This window comes from Lepidochelys kempii, chromosome 3, assembly GCF_965140285.1.
Source record: "Lepidochelys kempii isolate rLepKem1 chromosome 3, rLepKem1.hap1, whole genome shotgun sequence".
NCBI classification, from domain to species: domain Eukaryota; kingdom Metazoa; phylum Chordata; order Testudines; family Cheloniidae; genus Lepidochelys; species Lepidochelys kempii.
In genome coordinates this window covers 114,601,084-114,620,707 of record NC_136382.1, presented here as the reverse complement: position 1 = coordinate 114,620,707, position 19,624 = coordinate 114,601,084, and the positions used below count along the sequence as shown (strand labels likewise).

Sequence of the window (19,624 nt, the reverse complement as noted above, 5' to 3'; positions counted from 1 at the left end):
CAAGGATTTAAAAAAAAAAAATCGGATTTTTTTTATTTAAATAGGATTTTTTTGATAAAATGCTTTTTGAGGAAAAAAACCTAAAGATAGTTTTAATTAGGATACATTATAGCTCAAAAAAAATCTCATCGTGGAATAGGGATTATAAATTCTAATTCTATAGTATGAGACAATACACTCATGTAATGTTTAAGAAAAGTTTTGTAAATGAGTTCCAATAGTTCATGGATTAGGGACCCAATCTTATGAGGTTCTAGGGGCTTCTGTGTAGATTATTTAGGTTAATCTGTCTATCTACCCAATGGGACTCAGTGCTCAGTCAAGAAGATACCATCAGAGATGCTTAGTTTTGCAGTTCTGGACAAGGAGAAGTCTGGAGATAAATGTGAGAAGGGAGGGACAGGCAGTAGAAACAAAAGTGAAACTGTTTGAGCAGCATATTCCAGAAGTCTTGACGTCTTTCTGAGTGTAGCCTTCATTGATTTGAGATCTACCATACACTTCTCTCACTAGAAGGGAAAACCTATAATGGCAGCAGGCCATAAAATAGACTCAGTTTGGGAATATTTTAATGAAGTTCCTCTGCCTGTGGGTAAGACAGGCATACGTGCAAAATGCAAACAGTGCAACAAAATTCAAGGCTTGGCTGCCTGAATGAAACATCATGAAAAGTGTTCCTTCTCAGGAAGAAACTGCATTGAAGATGATGAAAGGAACATGTCTGAACATGCAGGAGCTTCAGGTTGGTAAACTTTTTTATTTCATACTTCTTTCTGCCTGTCTTCCTTCTGGACTATTCCTGAATTCTCATGTTTGAGCAAAAAATATAGTTGTAACTCTATGGTACTATCATTTTAGATGCAGTTGTGATAAAAAATAAATAGCTGAAATAGGTAGATCTTCCTTTTACAATTTTACCTTTAAAGTAGTATTGAGTGTCAGTGAATGCAATGAGTAATACTACATGAGCAGTATGGTAATAATAATTAAATAACTGCATTGACTTGTTTTGTTTAGGAGAATCTATCCTTAAGACTATCCACCTTCAAGATCACCATCATTTTCTATAGTTTGAGTTATCTGCCAATGACAGTATTTCAGTCACATCACGTATGTCACATAGCCACAGTATATCACCTGTAGCAAAAATAAATAAATAAATACAAGATCTCCATCATCCAGAAACAACCATAGATACATTTGTGATAAGAATCGATGAAAAAATTGCCCAGTTTGTTTATGCAACAAACTCTCCTTTCCCTTTCAGAACCCACACGTCATTAACATGGTTCAGTCATTAAGACCAGGATACAGTCCACCCAACAGAGCAGATGTCGCAGGAAAATTGTTGGATAAAGTGTATGAAACAGAAATTGAGCAGTGTGCAAAGGGTCTAGAGGATGACATTGTTAACCTGAGTCTTGATGGGTGGAGCAATGTCCACAATGATCCTGTTGTAAGTGCTTGTGTGACAACAAGAAGGGAATGTCTTCCCTAGAGAAACAATTGATACATCAGGAAATGCACACACAGCCAAAGATCTCAACATTGGGCTTAAGAGAAATGTTGAACACATGCTGAGTACCCTGAAGCCTATTGCTGTAACCCTGAACAAAATGCAGGGAAATAGCTGTTTTATTACTCAGGCTGTTGAAATTTGGAAGGAACTGAGTGAGATCTTAAAAAGAGAAACATGCAATGACAGAGTTAAATTACAAACATTAAAAAAACAAATAGGACAAGCACTATCTCCAGCTTATTTTCTTGCAAATATTCTCAATACTTGGTACCAAGGTCAAACCTTAACTGCTGAAGAAAAGCAGTTGGCTATGACATAGACATCTAGCAATCATCCCTCCATATGCCAACTATAATAAACTTCAGAGCTAAGGGTGAACCATTCAAGAATTATATCTTTGCTGATGATGTTTTAAAGAAAGCCACACCAGTGAACTGGTGGAAGTCACTTAAGCACTTGGATTCAGAGACTGCTGAAGTGATACACTCACTTTTAACAGCAGCAGCTTCTTCTGCCGGTGTAGAAAGAATATTCTCTTCCTTTGGACTAATTCATTCCAAATTGAGAAATCGTTTGGGACCTGAAAAAAAACAGGAAAGCTTGCTTTCCTTTTCCAGATTATGAACAAACAGGAAAATGAAGGTGAAGACTGAGTTAGCTGCAGAAGCCAGTATTTTAAGTTTCTCATGTTGACCTGGCTGACAGTCTATTTAATTTTTTTTTTTTTACTTTCATTTAACTATTTTAGTTAAAAACAATTTTAACAAAAACAAACCTGATTTTAAAAAACTTGAATGTTTAACTAAATTCAAAAATTCATATGCTTCATTTGTTAAAATATTATACATTTGCTGTTGAAGAAAAAAATCCAGAATACATAACGTTGTTGTTTTAGTTAAATAAAACAATTTAAATGTCTGTCTGGTGATCTTCTCCTCTTAATAGAGCATGGCAAGAAAATCCTCCAAATATTAATTATTAACCTGTTGAATTGGAGATAGTTCACCTCTCAGTGACTTCATAAATATCTGCTTCAATTACCTTTGGTAAATGAAATAACCAATCATTCATTTTCTGATATAGCTGTAAAACTAATCTGAAAAGTTTTCAAAATAAATCGCTTAAAAATGCATAGTGTGTACCTTCTAAATATGAAACCTACATCTATCTCTGAGTTGTGAAGAATATGTATTAAGGTTATAAGAACCAACAAGAATGCACTTTTAATGTAGAAATCCATTATTAAATCGAGTCTTCCTGACTAGTGATTTAAATCAAATCCACCCTGTCAATGGCTGATAGAACCATTAATTTGGTGTTTGGAATTTTCACCAAGTTTTAAGATTAACACACCAGGTTCACACTGTTTTTATATACCCATTATCACGGGTAAGTCACCTGCCATGGAGGCATTTGCAAAATTATTTCCATTTATCAGATTATATTATGGATTAAAGTGGATCTACAGACTAACACAAAAAATAAGCATTATTTCATTGACTTGATCTGACTACAAAGACAGACATTCATTTCATTCTAGTTTACTGATAGTCTGAGCTAATAATTTTTACGTGAGGGAACCAACAAAGGGAAAAAACTGGGTTTATGTTAATTTAATTTATCTACAAATATAGTCAAAGATTTTTCACAAAAAAGAAGGGAGAATTCTCTTTGGTTTTACACACTATCTCTGTCCATCCTGGCTAATAGTCATTGATGGAACTATCCTCCATGAACGTATCTAATTCTTTTTTGAACCCTGTTATAGTCTTGGCCTTCAAAACATCCTCTGGCAAAAGAATTCTACAGGTTGACCATGCATTGTGTGAAGAAATCCTTCCTTTTGTTTGTTTTAAACCTGCTGCCTATTATTTTCATTTGGTGACTCTTTGTTCTTGTGTTATGAGGAGCAAACAATACTTAATTATTTACTTTCTCCACAGCAGTCATGATTTTATAGACCTCTACCATATCCCCCCTTAGTCATCTCTTTTCCCAGCTGAAGAGTCCCAGTCTTATTAATCTTTCCTCATATGGAAGCTGTTTTATACCCCTCACCATTTTTGTGGCCCTTTTCTGTACCTTTTTCAATTCTAATATATCTTTTTTGAGATGGGGCAACCAGATCTACATGCTGTATTCAAGATGTGGGCGTACCATGGATTTATATAGAGGCAATAAGATATTTTCTGTCTTATCTATCCCAGGGGTGGGCAAACTACAGTCTGCGGCCGCATCCAGCCCTGCAGACGTTTTAATCCAGTCCTCAAGCTCCCACCAGGGACCAGGGTTGGGGGTTTGCCCTGCTCCCCGTGTGCTGTGGCTCCACGCAGCTCACGGAAGCAGTGGCATATCCCCCCTCCAGCTCCTACACATAGGGTGTGACATTGCACCCCATAATGCTTTACATAAATATGCTTATGAGTGTAAATATGACAAAAGAGATTACCATAGAAGTCAGGAAATATGTTCAGAAATCTGCCAGCAACTAAGAAGATGGAAGGTTCTTTGCTGAAGAATCCCTACAATGATGAAATTGCTGCTCTCAAAAGACACTGAAATGATTTTAAGTGAGAAACAAAATCTTCAGATAAGTTATCTTTAGCTTACCTGAGAGCAGAATGACAATTATTTGTGAACAGCCTGCCTATGTTACTGGTAAAAGCATGGGCTGAAAAATCCACTCATTCAGGGAAAGCAGAAATCTCTCAAGTGTCATCAGCTACTCCAGAATCTGAGCTTTCATTTCAATTGTATATTTATTAAATTATGTTGATATCTCATAGGGTTATGAAGAAAACCTTCCAAATGTGAACCAGGAGGGAAAGTAACAAGAAGCAAGCAAGCAAAGTTATAGAGTTCAGTATTGGGCAGAACCCTGAACGCAGGGATGATGCAGCTTGATGAGAGATCAGATGGGAAGCTAGTGGTGGGGATCTGAGAATGTGTGGGGTGGGTTATGGCCTGAACAGCAAGCACGGCAGGGGCATAATGTGGCAAAGAGAAGCAAACAAGGAATATTATTTTTGCAGCAACATATTGTATTGCTTGGAGAGGACAGAAGAGGAAGAAAGTTGAAAAGGAAACTGCAATAACCTAGGTGAGACATGACTAGGGCAGGGACCAATTTTTAGCTGTGGAAATGGTGAAGAGGTGGCGAATTTTGGAAGTGTTGTATATTGTGAAGCAATATGATTTGGCAAGATCCTGGGTAGGAAAGACAGGAAGGAAATTAGGATGACCCCAACATTGTAAGCTTGAGCGATTGAGAGGATAGCGGACTTCTTAACAGACTGAGAAAAGTGGAAGAGAACTAGTTCAGAATCCTACAAGGAGCACTTCACCCAAGCAGCGATCAGTGAACTATGAACTAATATGCAACTCCTCTCCCTTTTTCTAGGATCACTACACGCTTAATACACCAGCAAATGAAATGCTAGTCAGTCAATCTTAAATAACTTTAACTAACTGTCTATTTCAAAAATATTTTCCGTTTACTATAACTTTTCAGTAAATTACACTTACTGGCCTTAAGTTGTCCAGGACTGATCTCTGATCAAAGACGAAATTGCTTTCTGAAAATTTGGGGAAATAATTTTCAGCTACTTTCAAGTGAGAAAAAACAAATTATTAAAAAAAATTCTAAATGGTTAAAAAATGCATTTCTTAAGTTGGTTCTAGTATTGGAGCTGGGATTCAAACAATGGGGAAAAAACAGCTTTCAATGATAAATGCCTTTGAATGTTCCAGCAAAAATTATTCTCATTTAGTAGAGCTGAAATCAGTTTGTTCACAACCAGTATTTCTGTTGTTTGCTTTTAAAGAAAATATGAATAACATTTTAAGCAAAAGGTACAGCAAGCTGTCCATGTATCCATGGCACCGTAATAAGTTAGCTGGATAAAAATTTACAGAAGGTTTACAGTGCATAAGGCACTGGTCTCTACGAAGTCTCGTGTTCAATTGGTGAGCATCTTTAGATGTACTGTTGAGCACTGAATATGAAAGAGGGTTCTGGGGCCCTCCCCATTTAGTCTGCACCTTCTAAAAGGTATGAAACCAGTGGTTATGTCTACAAACCAGCTGGGAAGCAGGATTTCCAGTGTGGGTAAACACATACACTAGCTCTGCTCTTGTGCCCTAAAAACAGTGCGGCTGAAGTGGCTCAGGCTAGCCACTCATGTATCATCCTGCCTGATCCCTTGTCTATATACTTGGGCAACTAGCTCAAGCCACCATGGCCACACTGCGTTTTTAGCAAAAACAACGAGGAGTCCTTGTGGCACCTTAGAGACCAACATTTATTTGGGCATAAGCTTTCGTGGGCTAGAACCCACTTCATCAGATGCATGGATTGGAAAATACAGTAGCAGGTATATATATACACGCACATAGTACATGAAAAGATGGGAGTTGCCTTACCAATTGGGGGTCAGTCTAACAAGACAATTCAATTAACAGTAGAATACCAAGGGAGGAAAAATCATTTTTGTAGTGGTACTGAGGGTGGCCCATTTCAAACAGTTAACAAGAAGGTGTGAGTAACAGCAGGGGGAAATTAGTATGGTTAAATTAGGTTTTGTAATGACTCATCCACTCCCAGTCTTTATTCAGGCCTAATTTGATAGTGTCCAGTTTGCAAATTATTTCCCGTTCAGAATCAGACTCCAATGTGAAACTGCAGAACTTTTTTTGTTGAAGAACTGCCACTTGTAAGTCTGTTATTGAGTGACCACAGAGGTTGAAGTGTTCTCCTACTGGTTTTTGAACGTTGTAATTCCTGATGTCACATTTGTGTGCACTTATTCTTTTGCCTGGAGAGTATCCGGTTTGGCCAATGTACGTGGCAGAGTGGCACTGCTGGCACATGATGGCATATATCGCATTGGTGCGCTAGCTCAAGCGGAGCTTGCACATGAATGTCTACCTTCACTAGAAATCCCACCTCCAAGCTACTCTGAAGACATACCCAGTAAGACAGGCCTCAGAAAAAATTCTAGCCACATTCAGTGTGCAAGCACATAAAGCAAAAACCCAAGGACTGATCTCCTACTATAAATGATTAATATCATTATGGGACAATGACAGTTCTATAGTTAAGGTCACAACTGAGCGAGCAAGCGCATAATTGAATAAAGTTATACTAACATGTCACGTTTTCTCATGCTAACAGCATGTTCTAACATTTAACTCTTTAAAAAATGATTTAAGAACCAGCTCAGCTACTACACACTAGCCTGATAGAAAAATATTTTTCTTTTTATTTATCCTAGCATTATATACATGCATAAACCCACAAATTAACTCAACATCAAGTTTATTGGATCATTTGTGTTTTAAAAGGTACATCATTGTATTGATTACAAAGCTATAAAAATAGAAGAATAAAGTTTAAATAAATACAATACACAGCTGAATTCCTTCACAAATATTAATTTTGAAGCAATGTCTAGAACCCTTTCTTGTGTAGCCTGCTTGCATTTTCCTTCACTGCAAATCAGAAAATACACCAAAGTTATTTCTATTAATAAAATGTGTATAATGGAATTAAACTGTATGCGACTCTGCAGATTTTTTTTAAAGTCTGTTTTATCTATGCTAGGTCAATACAATATTAAGACTTATTTTAATTGCTGTTTCCTATTTAGAATGTCTGGCCGCAATCCTGAAGTTGGCTCCACTTAGATCTCTGCACAAGCACAGAGAACAATAAAGTCAATGGCACAGGTCTCATTGCACATAATAGCTTTGAATAAATCATCAACTCTATAATTCAGATTCTCTACAAAAATACTATTTATGTGGTGTTAAATAGATATCTTAATAAAAGCACTGAAAATAGAAGTACAGCTTAAATCTCTTTACAGCATATGTACTTTTATATTACTATTATTTCAACTTCTTCAAAGTCTAAGTTTCAAAATCCAATTTATTTTTTACACTGGTTGACATTTTTGCATTTCTCTCACCTTAGACAAAGCAAGGCAATGAAGTCCATTTCACCTTTAGGTTCTCAAAGCAGTAAACCCTGCAGGAGGATATGTTTTTGAACTGTTTTTAAGGCTTGAAAAATCCATGTCTACCTTTGAAACGCTTCCCAGACAAGCGAGGAGACTATCAGCGCTTGGAGAGCCAAAACTCATTTAAAAACATTTTTAGCATTTAGAATTGCAAAGATAACCTTCCAAATGATAACCAAACCTAGTGTTAGCTTACTGCATCAGCAGAAGAGACAGCGCCAGTGCCTCTGTAACTCCTCATAGCCTTCCTAATGTAGCCAGTTTCACAGGCTTTATCCAGAGCTCAGTACTCAGTATGAAACTGAAAATAATCTCAGCACTACACTGCGCTGAATGCAGTACCGGTAAGGTATGAGTAGGTTTGGAAGGATTAGATTTTTATCAGTAAATGTCAGTGTGTGTATGGTGAAACTGACGTTTACTAATGGACAAAAAAAATATTTCCAGCAATAATCATTGAAGTTTGCAAAGAAGGAAAGGAAGAGAAATGCTGCTTAACAACTTATTAGAGTTTGATTTAAGGATATTTACTTTAGATATTTTGACACATGACATTGCAAATTTGTGTTTTAATGTTATGAAGCTTTAACTTTTGAATCTCAACTTCTATCACCATTAAATAATTATTGCCTGACAACCCCCATCATTTCCCACAACTGTGAACGTTTACCTTGATGAAATTGAAACAGTGTTTAAAAATAAATGTATCCATCAAAATTATAAATAAAAATCAAATTCTGCCAAGCCTAACTATGAGCAATGACAAAGGTAAACACTAGAGAAAGGAAAGGGGCTCTGAAATAAAGGAGCTAGGAGATATTACCAAAAACTACATTCTTCCCTCCCCATGAAACAGAGTGATTGAAAAACAACCACCCCTGCAGAAACCAGAATTGCAGAAGTAAAACAATGGAGGCAAACTACTAATGCAGTTTACAGAAAAACTGTCTTTCTTGGGGCCACCCCTCACCTCCCAATGTTTAGGGGACTCTGGGAGGGAAAAAATCCTTTCCCCTTCCAGGTGCTAGGAGAGGGCCACTACAAATGTATCAATCAAAGGCTAACATGAAAGACGATCGAACTTAAGCCTATCAGGAACTTAACTCCCTGCCTCCTCTCAATTTGGATCACACACACAAACCAGCCCGCCCTCGGGCTGCAGGTCATTAAAACAGAACCCAGCTGTGGGCATCAGTCCCAACCTTGCCGCACCCAACACAGGAGCAGTGCGAGTCCTGGGAAAAGTGGGAGGGAAACTGCACCTCAGATGGGCACGGGGAGGTGGGGTGACATCAACAGCCACATAGCACTTTCCAGAGGAGCCTATAACCTGGACGGCCCAGCGGCACCAGCTGAGCCCCGCGCTCCCCGAGGAGATGGGGACTGGAATCCTACCAACGCGCTGCCCTAGATTTCACTTGTGCATCGCGGCCACAACCACTCCCCGCCCCCCCCCCGCCGCCTCCGCTTCTCTCCAACCCGGCCCGTGCCCCCGGGATTTAACCAAGGGCCACTAAGAGCCACGCGCCAGAGAGCGTCCAGCGACACCGATACAAAGGGACCGTGACACGGTGAAGTAACCGCCCCCCGCAATGGCCTCAGGCCGTTCAACGCTCCCAGCCAGCCTCTCCCCCGCTGTCACTCGGACCCAACGGCTCCCCGCGCTGGCAGCGCCTCCCGCCCCCCGCCGGGGCTGGGTCCGGAGCCACAGCCCACCCCGGCTGCCAGCACGGGGCAGAGCGGAGGAGACACGAGGCGGGCAGCACCGGCAGGCAGGGTGACAGCCGCCGCCGCCGCACCGCACGCCCCCACCCCTGGCGGCTGCAGCCTAGGCCGAGCCTGGAGTGGGAGAGGAGCCGCCGCTGCATCCCCAGGAGCCGCCGCCGCCGCCCTCAGGCTGGCTGCGCGGGAACCCACCCGCAAGGGCGGGGCGGTGCTGGTGCCCCGCAACACCCATACCCAGAGGCGGCGACGGCCCCGCGCCCTCCGCGGACAACCCACCCCCGGAGCCGGGTTCCTCCCCGGCGCTCCCCGCCCCCGGCCCGCTCAGTGACAGTTGGTCTCTCCCCAGCCGAGGACGGAATGTGACGCGCGTCTTGCCGATGGGCCGGTAACGGCCGGGGAATGGGGTTGGGGCTGTGCGCGCCGGGGCCCCTCCCTCGCCTGGCCGGCCCCGGACTCACTGCGCAGGTTGTGGATGAGCTCGGAGTGGCTGGAGCCTCCTGACTTCCAGGCCATCGCTAGACACACTCTGCGGAGGAGGTAGAGAGCCGCCTTCAGCGCCGCGACTGCGCAGAAAAGCTTGCCAAGGAACGACACAACCTCTAGCGCCGACTCAGGCACCGCCTCCTCCCCAGCCGCGCGCCCGCCGGGGGGAGGGGCCGCGCGCCCGCCGCCCCGCGCGCCCGACATTCTCAACGGCCGCCAGCTAGATCTGCGCACGCGCGTCCATAGAAAGGCAGGGAAGAGCTGGGAGGGGTCGAATATCTTCGTTTGGGTGCTGGGGGGGACTGGGGGCAGTAGAAGTCGCAACGTTCTAGCTGCGTCACTGTAGCTGTTGCCCACATATAAAATTATATCTATAGGAGGGGATATGTGGGATCTGTGTGGGGAGAGGCTACATGCAGTCGGTTGGAGCTGTCAGAGGCAGTGAGAGCCACAAGCAGCATGCCGCTGCACAGCCACACCTCGGCAAAGGCTGGAGTGTTTGGGATTTGGGGGGCGTGTGGGAGGGTTGGTTCAGGTCCGTTTTAAAGAAAAGGGCAGATGTGAAGTTTGAACCTAAAGCCAGGCTTCCCCAGAGTGCTGTGGTCCCAGTTCTCGCCTATCTCTCGTTATTAAACGTGGGGCACTTTAACAGCAAGGATGGAGTTCACAGGAGCTTTTTCTATGGCTTCCATCGTGGCAGTAGCTGAGTGACTAATATGGCGATTTCCTGCAATGTCCTTGAAAAACCTGGTTAAATTAAGTTTTAGTATCTTTGGAGTCCATTGTACTAAATACAAAAGTTATGTATGTTTGTAGGTCAGTATTGTATATACCATGCCTGGGGGGCAGATGTGAACTCTGGGAAGTGTTATGAACTTCAAAGGACTGCTGACAATGTGCCAAACAAGAATGGATTTAAGGGACATACAATGTTAAGTGTCAGGTTTCAGAGTAACAGCCGTGTTAGTCTGTATTCGCAAAAAGAAAAGGAGGACTTGTGGCACCTTAGAGACTAACCAATTTATTAGAGCATAAGCTTTCGTGAGCTACAGCTCACTTCTTCAGATGCATATCGTGGAAACTGCAGCAGGCTTTATATATACACAGAGAATATGAAACAATACCTATTCCCACCCCACTGTCCTGCTGGTAATAGCTTATCTAAAGTGATTTCCAGCACAAATCCAGGTTTTCTCACCCTCCACCCCCACACACAAATTCACTCTCCTGCTGGTGATAGCCCATCCAAAGTGATAACTCTTTACACAATGTGCATGACAATTAAGCTGGGCTATTTCCTGCATAAATTCAGGTTCTCACATCCCCCCCACCCCCATACACACACAAACTCACTCTCCTGCTGGTAATAGCTCATCCAAACTGACCACTCTTCAAGTTAAAATCCAAGTTAAACCAGAACATCTGGGGGGGGGGGGTAGGAAAAAACAAGAGGAAACAGGCTACCTTGCATAATGACTTAGCCACTCCAAGTCTCTATTTAAGCCTAAATTAATAGTATCCAATTTGCAAATGAATTCCAATTCAGCAGTTTCTCGCTGGAGTCTGGATTTGAAGTTTTTTTGTTTTAAGATAGCGACCTTCATGTCTGTGATCGCGTGACCAGAGAGATTGAAGTGTTCTCCGACTGGTTTATGAATGTTATAATTCTTGACATCTGATTTGTGTCCATTTATTCTTTTACGTAGAGACTGTCCAGTTTGACCAATGTACATGGCAGAGGGGCATTGCTGGCACATGATGGCATATATCACATTGGTGGATGTGCAGGTGAACGAGCCTCTGATAGTGTGGCTGATGTTATTAGGCCCTGTGATGGTGTCCCCTGAATAGATATGTGGGCACAGTTGGCAACGGGCTTTGTTGCAAGGATAAGTTCCTGGGTTAGTGGTTCTGTTGTGTGGTATGTGGTTGTTGGTGAGTATTTGCTTCAGGTTGCGGGGCTGTCTGTAGGCAAGGACTGGCCTGTCTCCCAAGATTTGTGAGAGTGTTGGGTCATCCTTTAGGATAGGTTGTAGATCCTTAATAATGCGTTGGAGGGGTTTTAGTTGGGGGCTGAAGGTGACGGCTAGTGGCGTTCTGTTATTTTCTTTGTTAGGCCTGTCCTGTAGTAGGTAACTTCTGGGAACTCTTCTGGCTCTATCAATCTGTTTCTTTACTTCTGCAGGTGGGTATTGTAGTTGTAAGAAAGCTTGACAGAGATCTTGTAGGTGTTTGTCTCTGTCTGAGGGGTTGGAGCAAATGCGGTTGTATCGCAGAGCTTGGCTGTAGACGATGGATCGTGTGGTGTGGTCAGGGTGAAAGCTGGAGGCATGCAGGTAGGAATAGCGGTCAGTAGGTTTCCGGTATAGGGTGGTGTTTATGTGACCATTGTTTATTAGCACTGTAGTGTCCAGGAAGTGGATCTCTTGTGTGGACTGGACCAGGCTGAGGTTGGTGGTGGGATGGATTTGTGAAAACCTGGATTTGTGCTGGAAATCACTTTAGATAAGCTATTACCAGCAGGACAGTGGGGTGGGAATAGGTATTGTTTCATATTCTCTGTGTATATATAAAGCCTGCTGCAGTTTCCACGATATGCATCTGAAGAAGTGAGCTGTAGCTCACGAAAGCTTATGCTCTAATAAATTGGTTAGTCTCTAAGGTGCCACAAGTCCTCCTTTTCTTTTTACAATGTTAAGTGGTTTTCCCGGGAATCTCTAGCAGGAGGTGAATGCAAATTCTTCACTTCCAGCCTTTTGAAGCTGCACCCTAAGGAGAGAACTATTATCTGCTGATTACCTGTTCCCTGACTGTGAGGGAAGGCCTACGCTATGGCAGGGATCCACGCTCTGAGGTAGATCCATCGGCAGTCGATTTACCGGGTCTACTAAAGACCTGCCAGATCGACAGTGGATCACTCTCCGGTCAACCACTGTACTCTACCCCGACAAGAAGAGTAAGGTGAGTCAACGGGAGATTTTCTCCCATCGACCCACCGCGGTGTAGACCCCATGGTAACTCGACCTAAGGTACGTCGACTCCAGCTACATTATTCACGTAGCTAGAGTTGCATAGTGTAGGTCAACTTATCGCAGTAGTGTAGACATAGTGTAGACATAGCATTAATGTCAGAGAACTAAGCTGTATGAAGGTGTGACCAAAGTCCTAGTAGGGAACCAGCTATGGTCACTCAATTAGGGTGAACTGCAAAGAAGGAGGCAGACAATCCCCATAAAGATGGTGGATATTCCAATACTTAGATATACCAAGCTAGAATAAAACAGCTTCTTTATTACCTTACTGGTTCCTCAGAAGTCCAAACAACACAGTTCCCTTAAAGTGATCCAGCCTCAGGCCTCCATCCGGGTACCCATGTCAAATACGAAGAAATTTTCTGTAAATCTTATTTCATTATATAACAAAAGATTCTGTCCCACAGGATTGGACACATTACCTCCCAGGTTAATGAATGTTTCAGATCTTACCCAAATACACGCTTCAGCCAATTCTTATTACCTAAACTAAACTTTATTTAAAAACAAAAGAGAGAATAGTTAAAAGATCAATATACATACAGACATGAGTTGAATTCATTTAGATGCAGATTCATAGTAGAGATGGTGAGCTTTGTAGTTGCAAAGAGTTCTTTTAGAAATAGTTCATTGGTTATAGTCCAATGTCCAAATATCATATTCAGGGCATACTAGCATAACTTGGACCTCAGTCTTGTGACTCAAACTTCCCCTGATGAAGCCTAAGCAGATCTGAGATGACAGAATCAGGACCAAGCATCTTGTGTACAATTTCATGCCCTCTTTGACAAGTTGGGACTTCCTCCGGGAACAAAAGGCAATTAGGATGACTTTGAAGGAGGTTCATCACCCGTACTTAGCTATAGAATTAACATAAGGCAGTTTGCTTGTTCCTCCACCATTCACAGATTATTTGCTATACATTTCAAAGAGGGATGTATACAGAGAGATCCCATGTTTACAATTAATTTCAATGTGAGGATGTTCTTTTGATCTCTGAATTATCGGAATACAGCATAGACAGGGACTGTTGATTATATTGTGGACCCTACTCATACATATATAAATACTCAAAAACACAACCATTACCTTCCCACATATCTTTTGAGGGTTATGTATTTTGCAGGATGTTTAATCCTTTCTGGCCATGCATCACAGAAGGAGAGCCCAACCCATCCATGGGAGCACAGGCACCGGCTTCCTCCTTGCCCCAGGGGGTACTCAACCCCCATTCTGCCCCAGGTCCTGCCCCACTACACACCCTCCCCCAAGCCCTCACCCCCGCCTCTTCCTGCCCAGTTCTTCCCCCTCCCCCATGTGCGCCCCATCCCCGCTTCTCCTCCTCCCACCCAGCACCTCCTGCCTGCCACAATCAGCTGTTCGGAGGCAGGCAGGAGTTGCTGGGTGGGAGGAGGAAGAGTTGATCAGCATGGCAGCTGGAGGGGGAGGGGGAAGAGCTGACTGCAGGTGGGTGCTAAGCACCAACTAATTTTTTTTTTCCATGGCCTGGAGCACCCACGGAGTCAGTGCCTATGCATGGGAATGCTAGTTCTGAGCTGAGCCTGTTACGAACATGTAACCACAGAAATATCCCTTGGTGGGGTTTGAAGGACTGACACCAGAGCCCATGTTGGAGCTAGGGGTGATATCTGGTAAGTTTATTAGCATGCATGTAGGTTATTTTATTTTTATTAATATTGTCTCTGTAATGCTTGCTTAGAAAGACCTAGGTGGGAGCTTGTAACTGCTAGCAATTACAGCTCTTTGTAGCCTTGAGAGAGAAACAAATTGCAGACACGGGCCTGTTTAGGCATTCTGGCTTGCTTAAGCTATCACAGCATAGGCAGAGAACTGGCAGCCTGGAAAAAACATCAGTCAAAAGGGAGAGAGATGCAGGTCTCTACCCAAAACAGGTTACAGCTGAGGAGCCAGAAGCCTAGAGTGGGTGCCCTTGAGGGACCATGGAGGGGGAAATACAGGTGCCACTAAATTGTGACACTGAGCACCTCCTGTTCATGTATTTCTTCACAACACCCCTAAAAAGTTGTCCCTCACAAGAACTGCGGCACAGAGATTACATGACTTGCCTAAGGTCACAGAGTGTGTCACTAGCAGAAATGCAGAAGAAACCCGGTTTCCTGAGCCTGACTTGTTTTATATACCTACTGGGTCTGATTCTTTTCCTCTGTCCAGTTTTATGCCCAAATAACTCAACTGACTTCAGTAGAGTTATTACTGACATGATTATGGAAATGCTCTTTGCAACTCCATAGTCAAGGTTAAGTTCCATTTTGCATTTAAAGCAGGATTCAACTTATTTGTGTTGTCTGAAAAATATATCCTCCCTAAATGTACAGTGCTTACTTTTAGAGTATAGAAAGAATTTAAGTAATTTTATTAATTAACCCATAAGTTTAAATGGTTATTTGAAAAACTTAACATCTTTGTACATCTGCTCTTTGTCCCAAATGATCTTTACAATGAAATAACAGACACTTTAAATGTTCCATATTGTTAAAATTAACTGAAATATTTTGCATATGCTATTTTTGAAGAAATTCAGTCAGTATGACATCAGAGGTAATTCAATCAGTCACCATCTATCCTCTATAGCTAATGTGCGTGCCACAATTCTACTGGTTGTAATGAGTGAGTGGTATGAGGAAGGTTAAATACGTGACAGATTCTCTCATTGACAGATCATTTGGTCTGCCTGTCACTGCCCTTTAAAGGTTCTGTGGCTGCATGCTAGTTTGGACATCAGTACTTAAAAGGCTCCCTATGGTATTGCCGTCGCCCCCATTACACACTGAGGCAGGTGCATGGGGGATATCTTAAAGCATGTGTGCCCACCCCACTCACACACAAAATGGGCTTTAGGGAATAGGCTCTCCCTGCTCCTCCTTCACATAACACAGTCCTCTAAAAAAATAATTCAATTGCAAATTGTGTCAGAATAACCAGTATCCCTTATCAGTGGAAAGTTTAGTGTTTATTTATGAAAATTTTAATATTTTTAAAACTAAGGAAATTCTCAGAATATAGCATTAAGGCTGCCTTGTGGCGATACTACAAGGGGAAAAATATGTAAAAGAAAACAAACTCATATGTCAACAGAACTCAGTTGCATCTAATCTGGGACCTCAAATACCTTCATAACCATATGATTATTGCATGATGTCAGTACAGGGCAAAGTTAAGGTTGGTTGGGTGCCTAACAGCAGTTTTTTACTTTAACATGTTTGGATTTCTTCTTATAAACTTAACTCTGAATTTCCAGAGTTTATAATGCTTGTTTCACAGGAATATTGTAATAATCCAAGATTTTTTTTTTCATTCTTATATTACTGATACATACTCCGAGCCTTAACTAGAATCATAGAATATCAGGGTTGGAAGGGACCTCAGGAGGTCATCTAGTCCAACCCCCTGCTCAAAAGTAGGACCCATACCCAATTAAATCATCCCAGCCAGGGCTTTGTCAAGCCTGACCTTAAAAACTTCTAAGGAAGGAGATTCCACCACCTCCCTAGGCAACGCATTCCAGTGTTTCACCACCTTCCTAGTGGAAAAGTTTTTCCTAATATCCAACCTAAACCTCCCCCACTGCAACTTGAGACCATTACTCCTTGTCCTGTCCTCTTCCACCACTGAGAATAGTCTAGAACCATCCTCTCTGGAACTACCTCTCAGGTAGTTGAAAGCAGCTATCAAATCCCCCCTCATTCTTCTCTTCTGCAGACTAAACAATCCCAGTTCCCTCAGCCTCTCCTCACAAGTCATGTGTTCCAGACCCCTAATCATTTTTGTTGCCCTTCGCTGGACTCTCTCCAATTTATCCACATCCTTCTTGTAGTGTGGGGCCCAAAACTGGACACAGTACTCCAGATGAGGCCTCACCAATGTCGAATAGAGGGGGACGATCACGTCCCTCGATCTGCTCGCTATGCCCCTACTTATACATCCCAAAATGCCATTGGCCTTCTTGGCAACAAGGGCACACTGCTGGCTCATATCCAGCTTCTCGTCCGCTGTCACCCCTAGGTCCTTTTCCGCAGAACTGCTGCCTAGCCATTCGGTCCCTAGTCTGTAGCTGTGCATTGGGTTCTTCCGTCCTAAGTGCAGAACCCTGTACTTATCCTTATTGAACCTCATCAGACTTCTTTTGGCCTAATCCTCCAATTTGTCTAGGTCCCTCTGTATCCTATCCCTGCCCTCCAGCGTATCTACCACTCCTCCCAGTTTAGTATCATCCGCAAATTTGCTGAGAGTGCAATCCACACCATCCTCCAGATCATTTATGAAGATATTGAACAAAACCGGCCCCAGGACCGACCCCTGGGGCACTCCACTTGACACCAGCTGCCAACTAGACATGGAGCCATTGATCACTACCCGTTGAGCCCGACAATCTAGCCAACTTTCTATCCACCTTATAGTGCATTCATCCAGCCCATACTTCCTTAACTTGCTGACAAGAATACTGTGGGAGACTGTGTCAAAAGCTTTGCTAAAGTCAAGGTACAATACATCCACTGCTTTCCCTTCATCCACAGAACCAGTAATCTCATCATAGAAGGCGATTAGATTAGTCAGGCATGACCTTCCCTTGGTGAATCCATGCTGACTGTTCCTGATCACTTTCCTCTCATGTAAGTGCTTCAGGATTGATTCTTTGAGGACCTGCTCCATGATTTTCTGGGGACTGAAGTGAGGCTTACTGGCCTGTAGTTCCCAAGATCCTCCTTCTTCCCTTTTTTAAAGATTGGCACTACATTAGCCTTTTTCCAGTCATCCAGGACTTCCCCCGTTCGCCACGAGTTTTCAAAGATAATGGCCAATGGCTCTGCAATCACAGCCGCCAGTTCCTTTAGCACTCTCGGATGCAACTCGTCCGGCCCCATGGACTTGTGCACGTCCAGTTTTTCTAAATAGTCCCTAACCACCTCTTTCTCCACAGAGGGCTGGCCATCTATTCCCCATGTTGTGATGCCCAGCACAGCAGTCTGGGAGCTGACCTTGTTCGAGAAGACAGAGGCAAAAAAAGCATTGAGTACATTAGCTTTTTCCACATCCTCCATCACTAGGTTGCCTCCCTCATTCATTAAGGGGCCCACACTTTCCTTGGCTTTCTTCTTGTTGCCAACATACCTGAAGAAACCCTTCTTGTTACTCTTAACATCTCTCGCTAGCTGCAGCTCCAGGTGCGATTTGGCCCTCCTAATTTCATTCCTACATGCCCGAGCAATATTTTTATACTCTTCCCTGGTCATATGTCCAACCTTCCACTTCTTGTAAGCTTCTTTTTTATGCTTAAGATCTGCTAGGATTTCACCGTTAAGCCACGCTGGTCACCTGCCATACTTACTATTCTTTCGACACATCGGGATGGTTTGTCCCTGTAACCTCAACAGGGATTCCTTGAAATACAGCCAGCTCTCCTGGACTCCTTTCCCCTTCATGTTAGTCCCCCAGGGGATCCTACCCATCCGTTCCCTGAGGAAGTCGAAGTCTGCTTTCCTGAAGTCCAGGGTCCGTATTCTGCTGCTTACCTTTCTTCCGTGTGTCAGGATCCTGAACTCAACCAACTCATGGTCACTGCGTCCCAGATTCCTATCCACTTTTGCTTCCCCTACTTATTCTTCCCGGTTTGTGAGCAGCAGGTCAAGAAAAGCTCCCCCCCTAGTTGGCTCCTCTAGCACTTGCACCAGGAAATTGTCCCCTACGCTTTCCAAAAACTTCCTGGATTGTCTATGCACCGCTGTAGTGCTCACCCAGCAGATATCAGGAAAATTAAAGTCACCCATGAGAACCAGGGCATGCGATCTAGTAGCTTCCGCACCTTAATGTACTTTTTGTCTGAGAATTTATACCGGTATGCACTGGATTAAGGTCTACACCCCTTGTTCCAAGGAGTTTACAATCATAGGCCCCGTCTACACTGGCAAGTTTCTGTACAGTAAAGCAGCTTTCTGCGCTGTTACTCCCGAGGTGTACACATTGCCAAGCCACTTAGTGCACAAAAACTGCACAGTTGTAGCGCTCTTAACAAAAAAAAAAACACCCCAATGAGAGGTGTAGAGCTTTCTGCACCGGGGCTACAGCGTTGCCATGCCAGTGTAGACACCATGGTGATTACAGCGCTGTGATTGGCCTCCGGGAGGTGTCACACAATGCCTGTTCTTGCCTCTCTGGTCATCGGTTTCAACTCTACTGCCCTGCCCTCAGGTGACCAACTGTCATCCCCACCCCGTAAATTCCTTTGCGAATTTGAAAGTCCCCTTCCTGCTTGCTAGGTGATGCACGCATCTTTCCAGGTAGCCATACCTGCTCCACGCACCAGGCAATCCCCCGCTTGGAGCAATGCCGAGCTGCTGGACCTCATCGGCATTTGGGGAGAGGAAGCTGTGCAGTCCCAGCTGCGCTCCAGCCATAGAAATTATGATACCTATGGACAGATTTCATGATGCATGATAGAAAGGGGCCATGACCAAGACACACTGCAGTGTAGGGTAAAAGTGAAGGAGCTGTGGAATGCCTACCACAAGGTGCAGGAGGCAAACTGCCGCTCCAGTGCCTCACCCACGAGCTGCTGCCTCTACAAAGAGCTGGACGCGATACTTGGTGGCGACCCCACCTCCCTGCGAACGCCCCTGTGGATACTTCATTGGCTCACACACAGGGCCGTCCCTAGCTATTCTGGGGCCCTATGGCAGGGCTCGGGGGAGCTGGCCCCAGGCCTCCGGCAGGGCCGGGGAAACCACCCTCCAGCACTCAACAACAGCACGGCTGGGGCCAGGTCCCTGCACTTCCTGCTGCCGGTGAATGCAGGCCTGGCCTTGCTG

General features: G+C 43.6%; 1 protein-coding gene across 3 annotated transcripts in view; it reads right to left on the bottom strand.

Moving 5' to 3' along the window:
- The window catches only part of PCMT1 (protein-L-isoaspartate (D-aspartate) O-methyltransferase), a 50,334-nt gene extending 40,356 nt beyond the window's left edge, over window positions 1–9,978 (bottom strand). Inside the window, exon 1 of one of the 3 annotated variants that reach the window (XR_012158081.1) lies at window positions 9,723–9,913. Coding sequence is in view for 2 of the 3 variants with exons in the window: in XM_073337628.1 (XP_073193729.1) it covers window positions 9,723–9,951 (229 nt within the window). In the remaining variant the exon portion in view is untranslated. Of the gene's footprint in view, window positions 1–9,722 lie in introns of all 3 variants that reach the window. The other 2 variants (XM_073337628.1, XM_073337627.1) reach the window with 2 other exon arrangements.
- Between the last annotated feature and the right edge of the window lie 9,646 nt (window positions 9,979–19,624).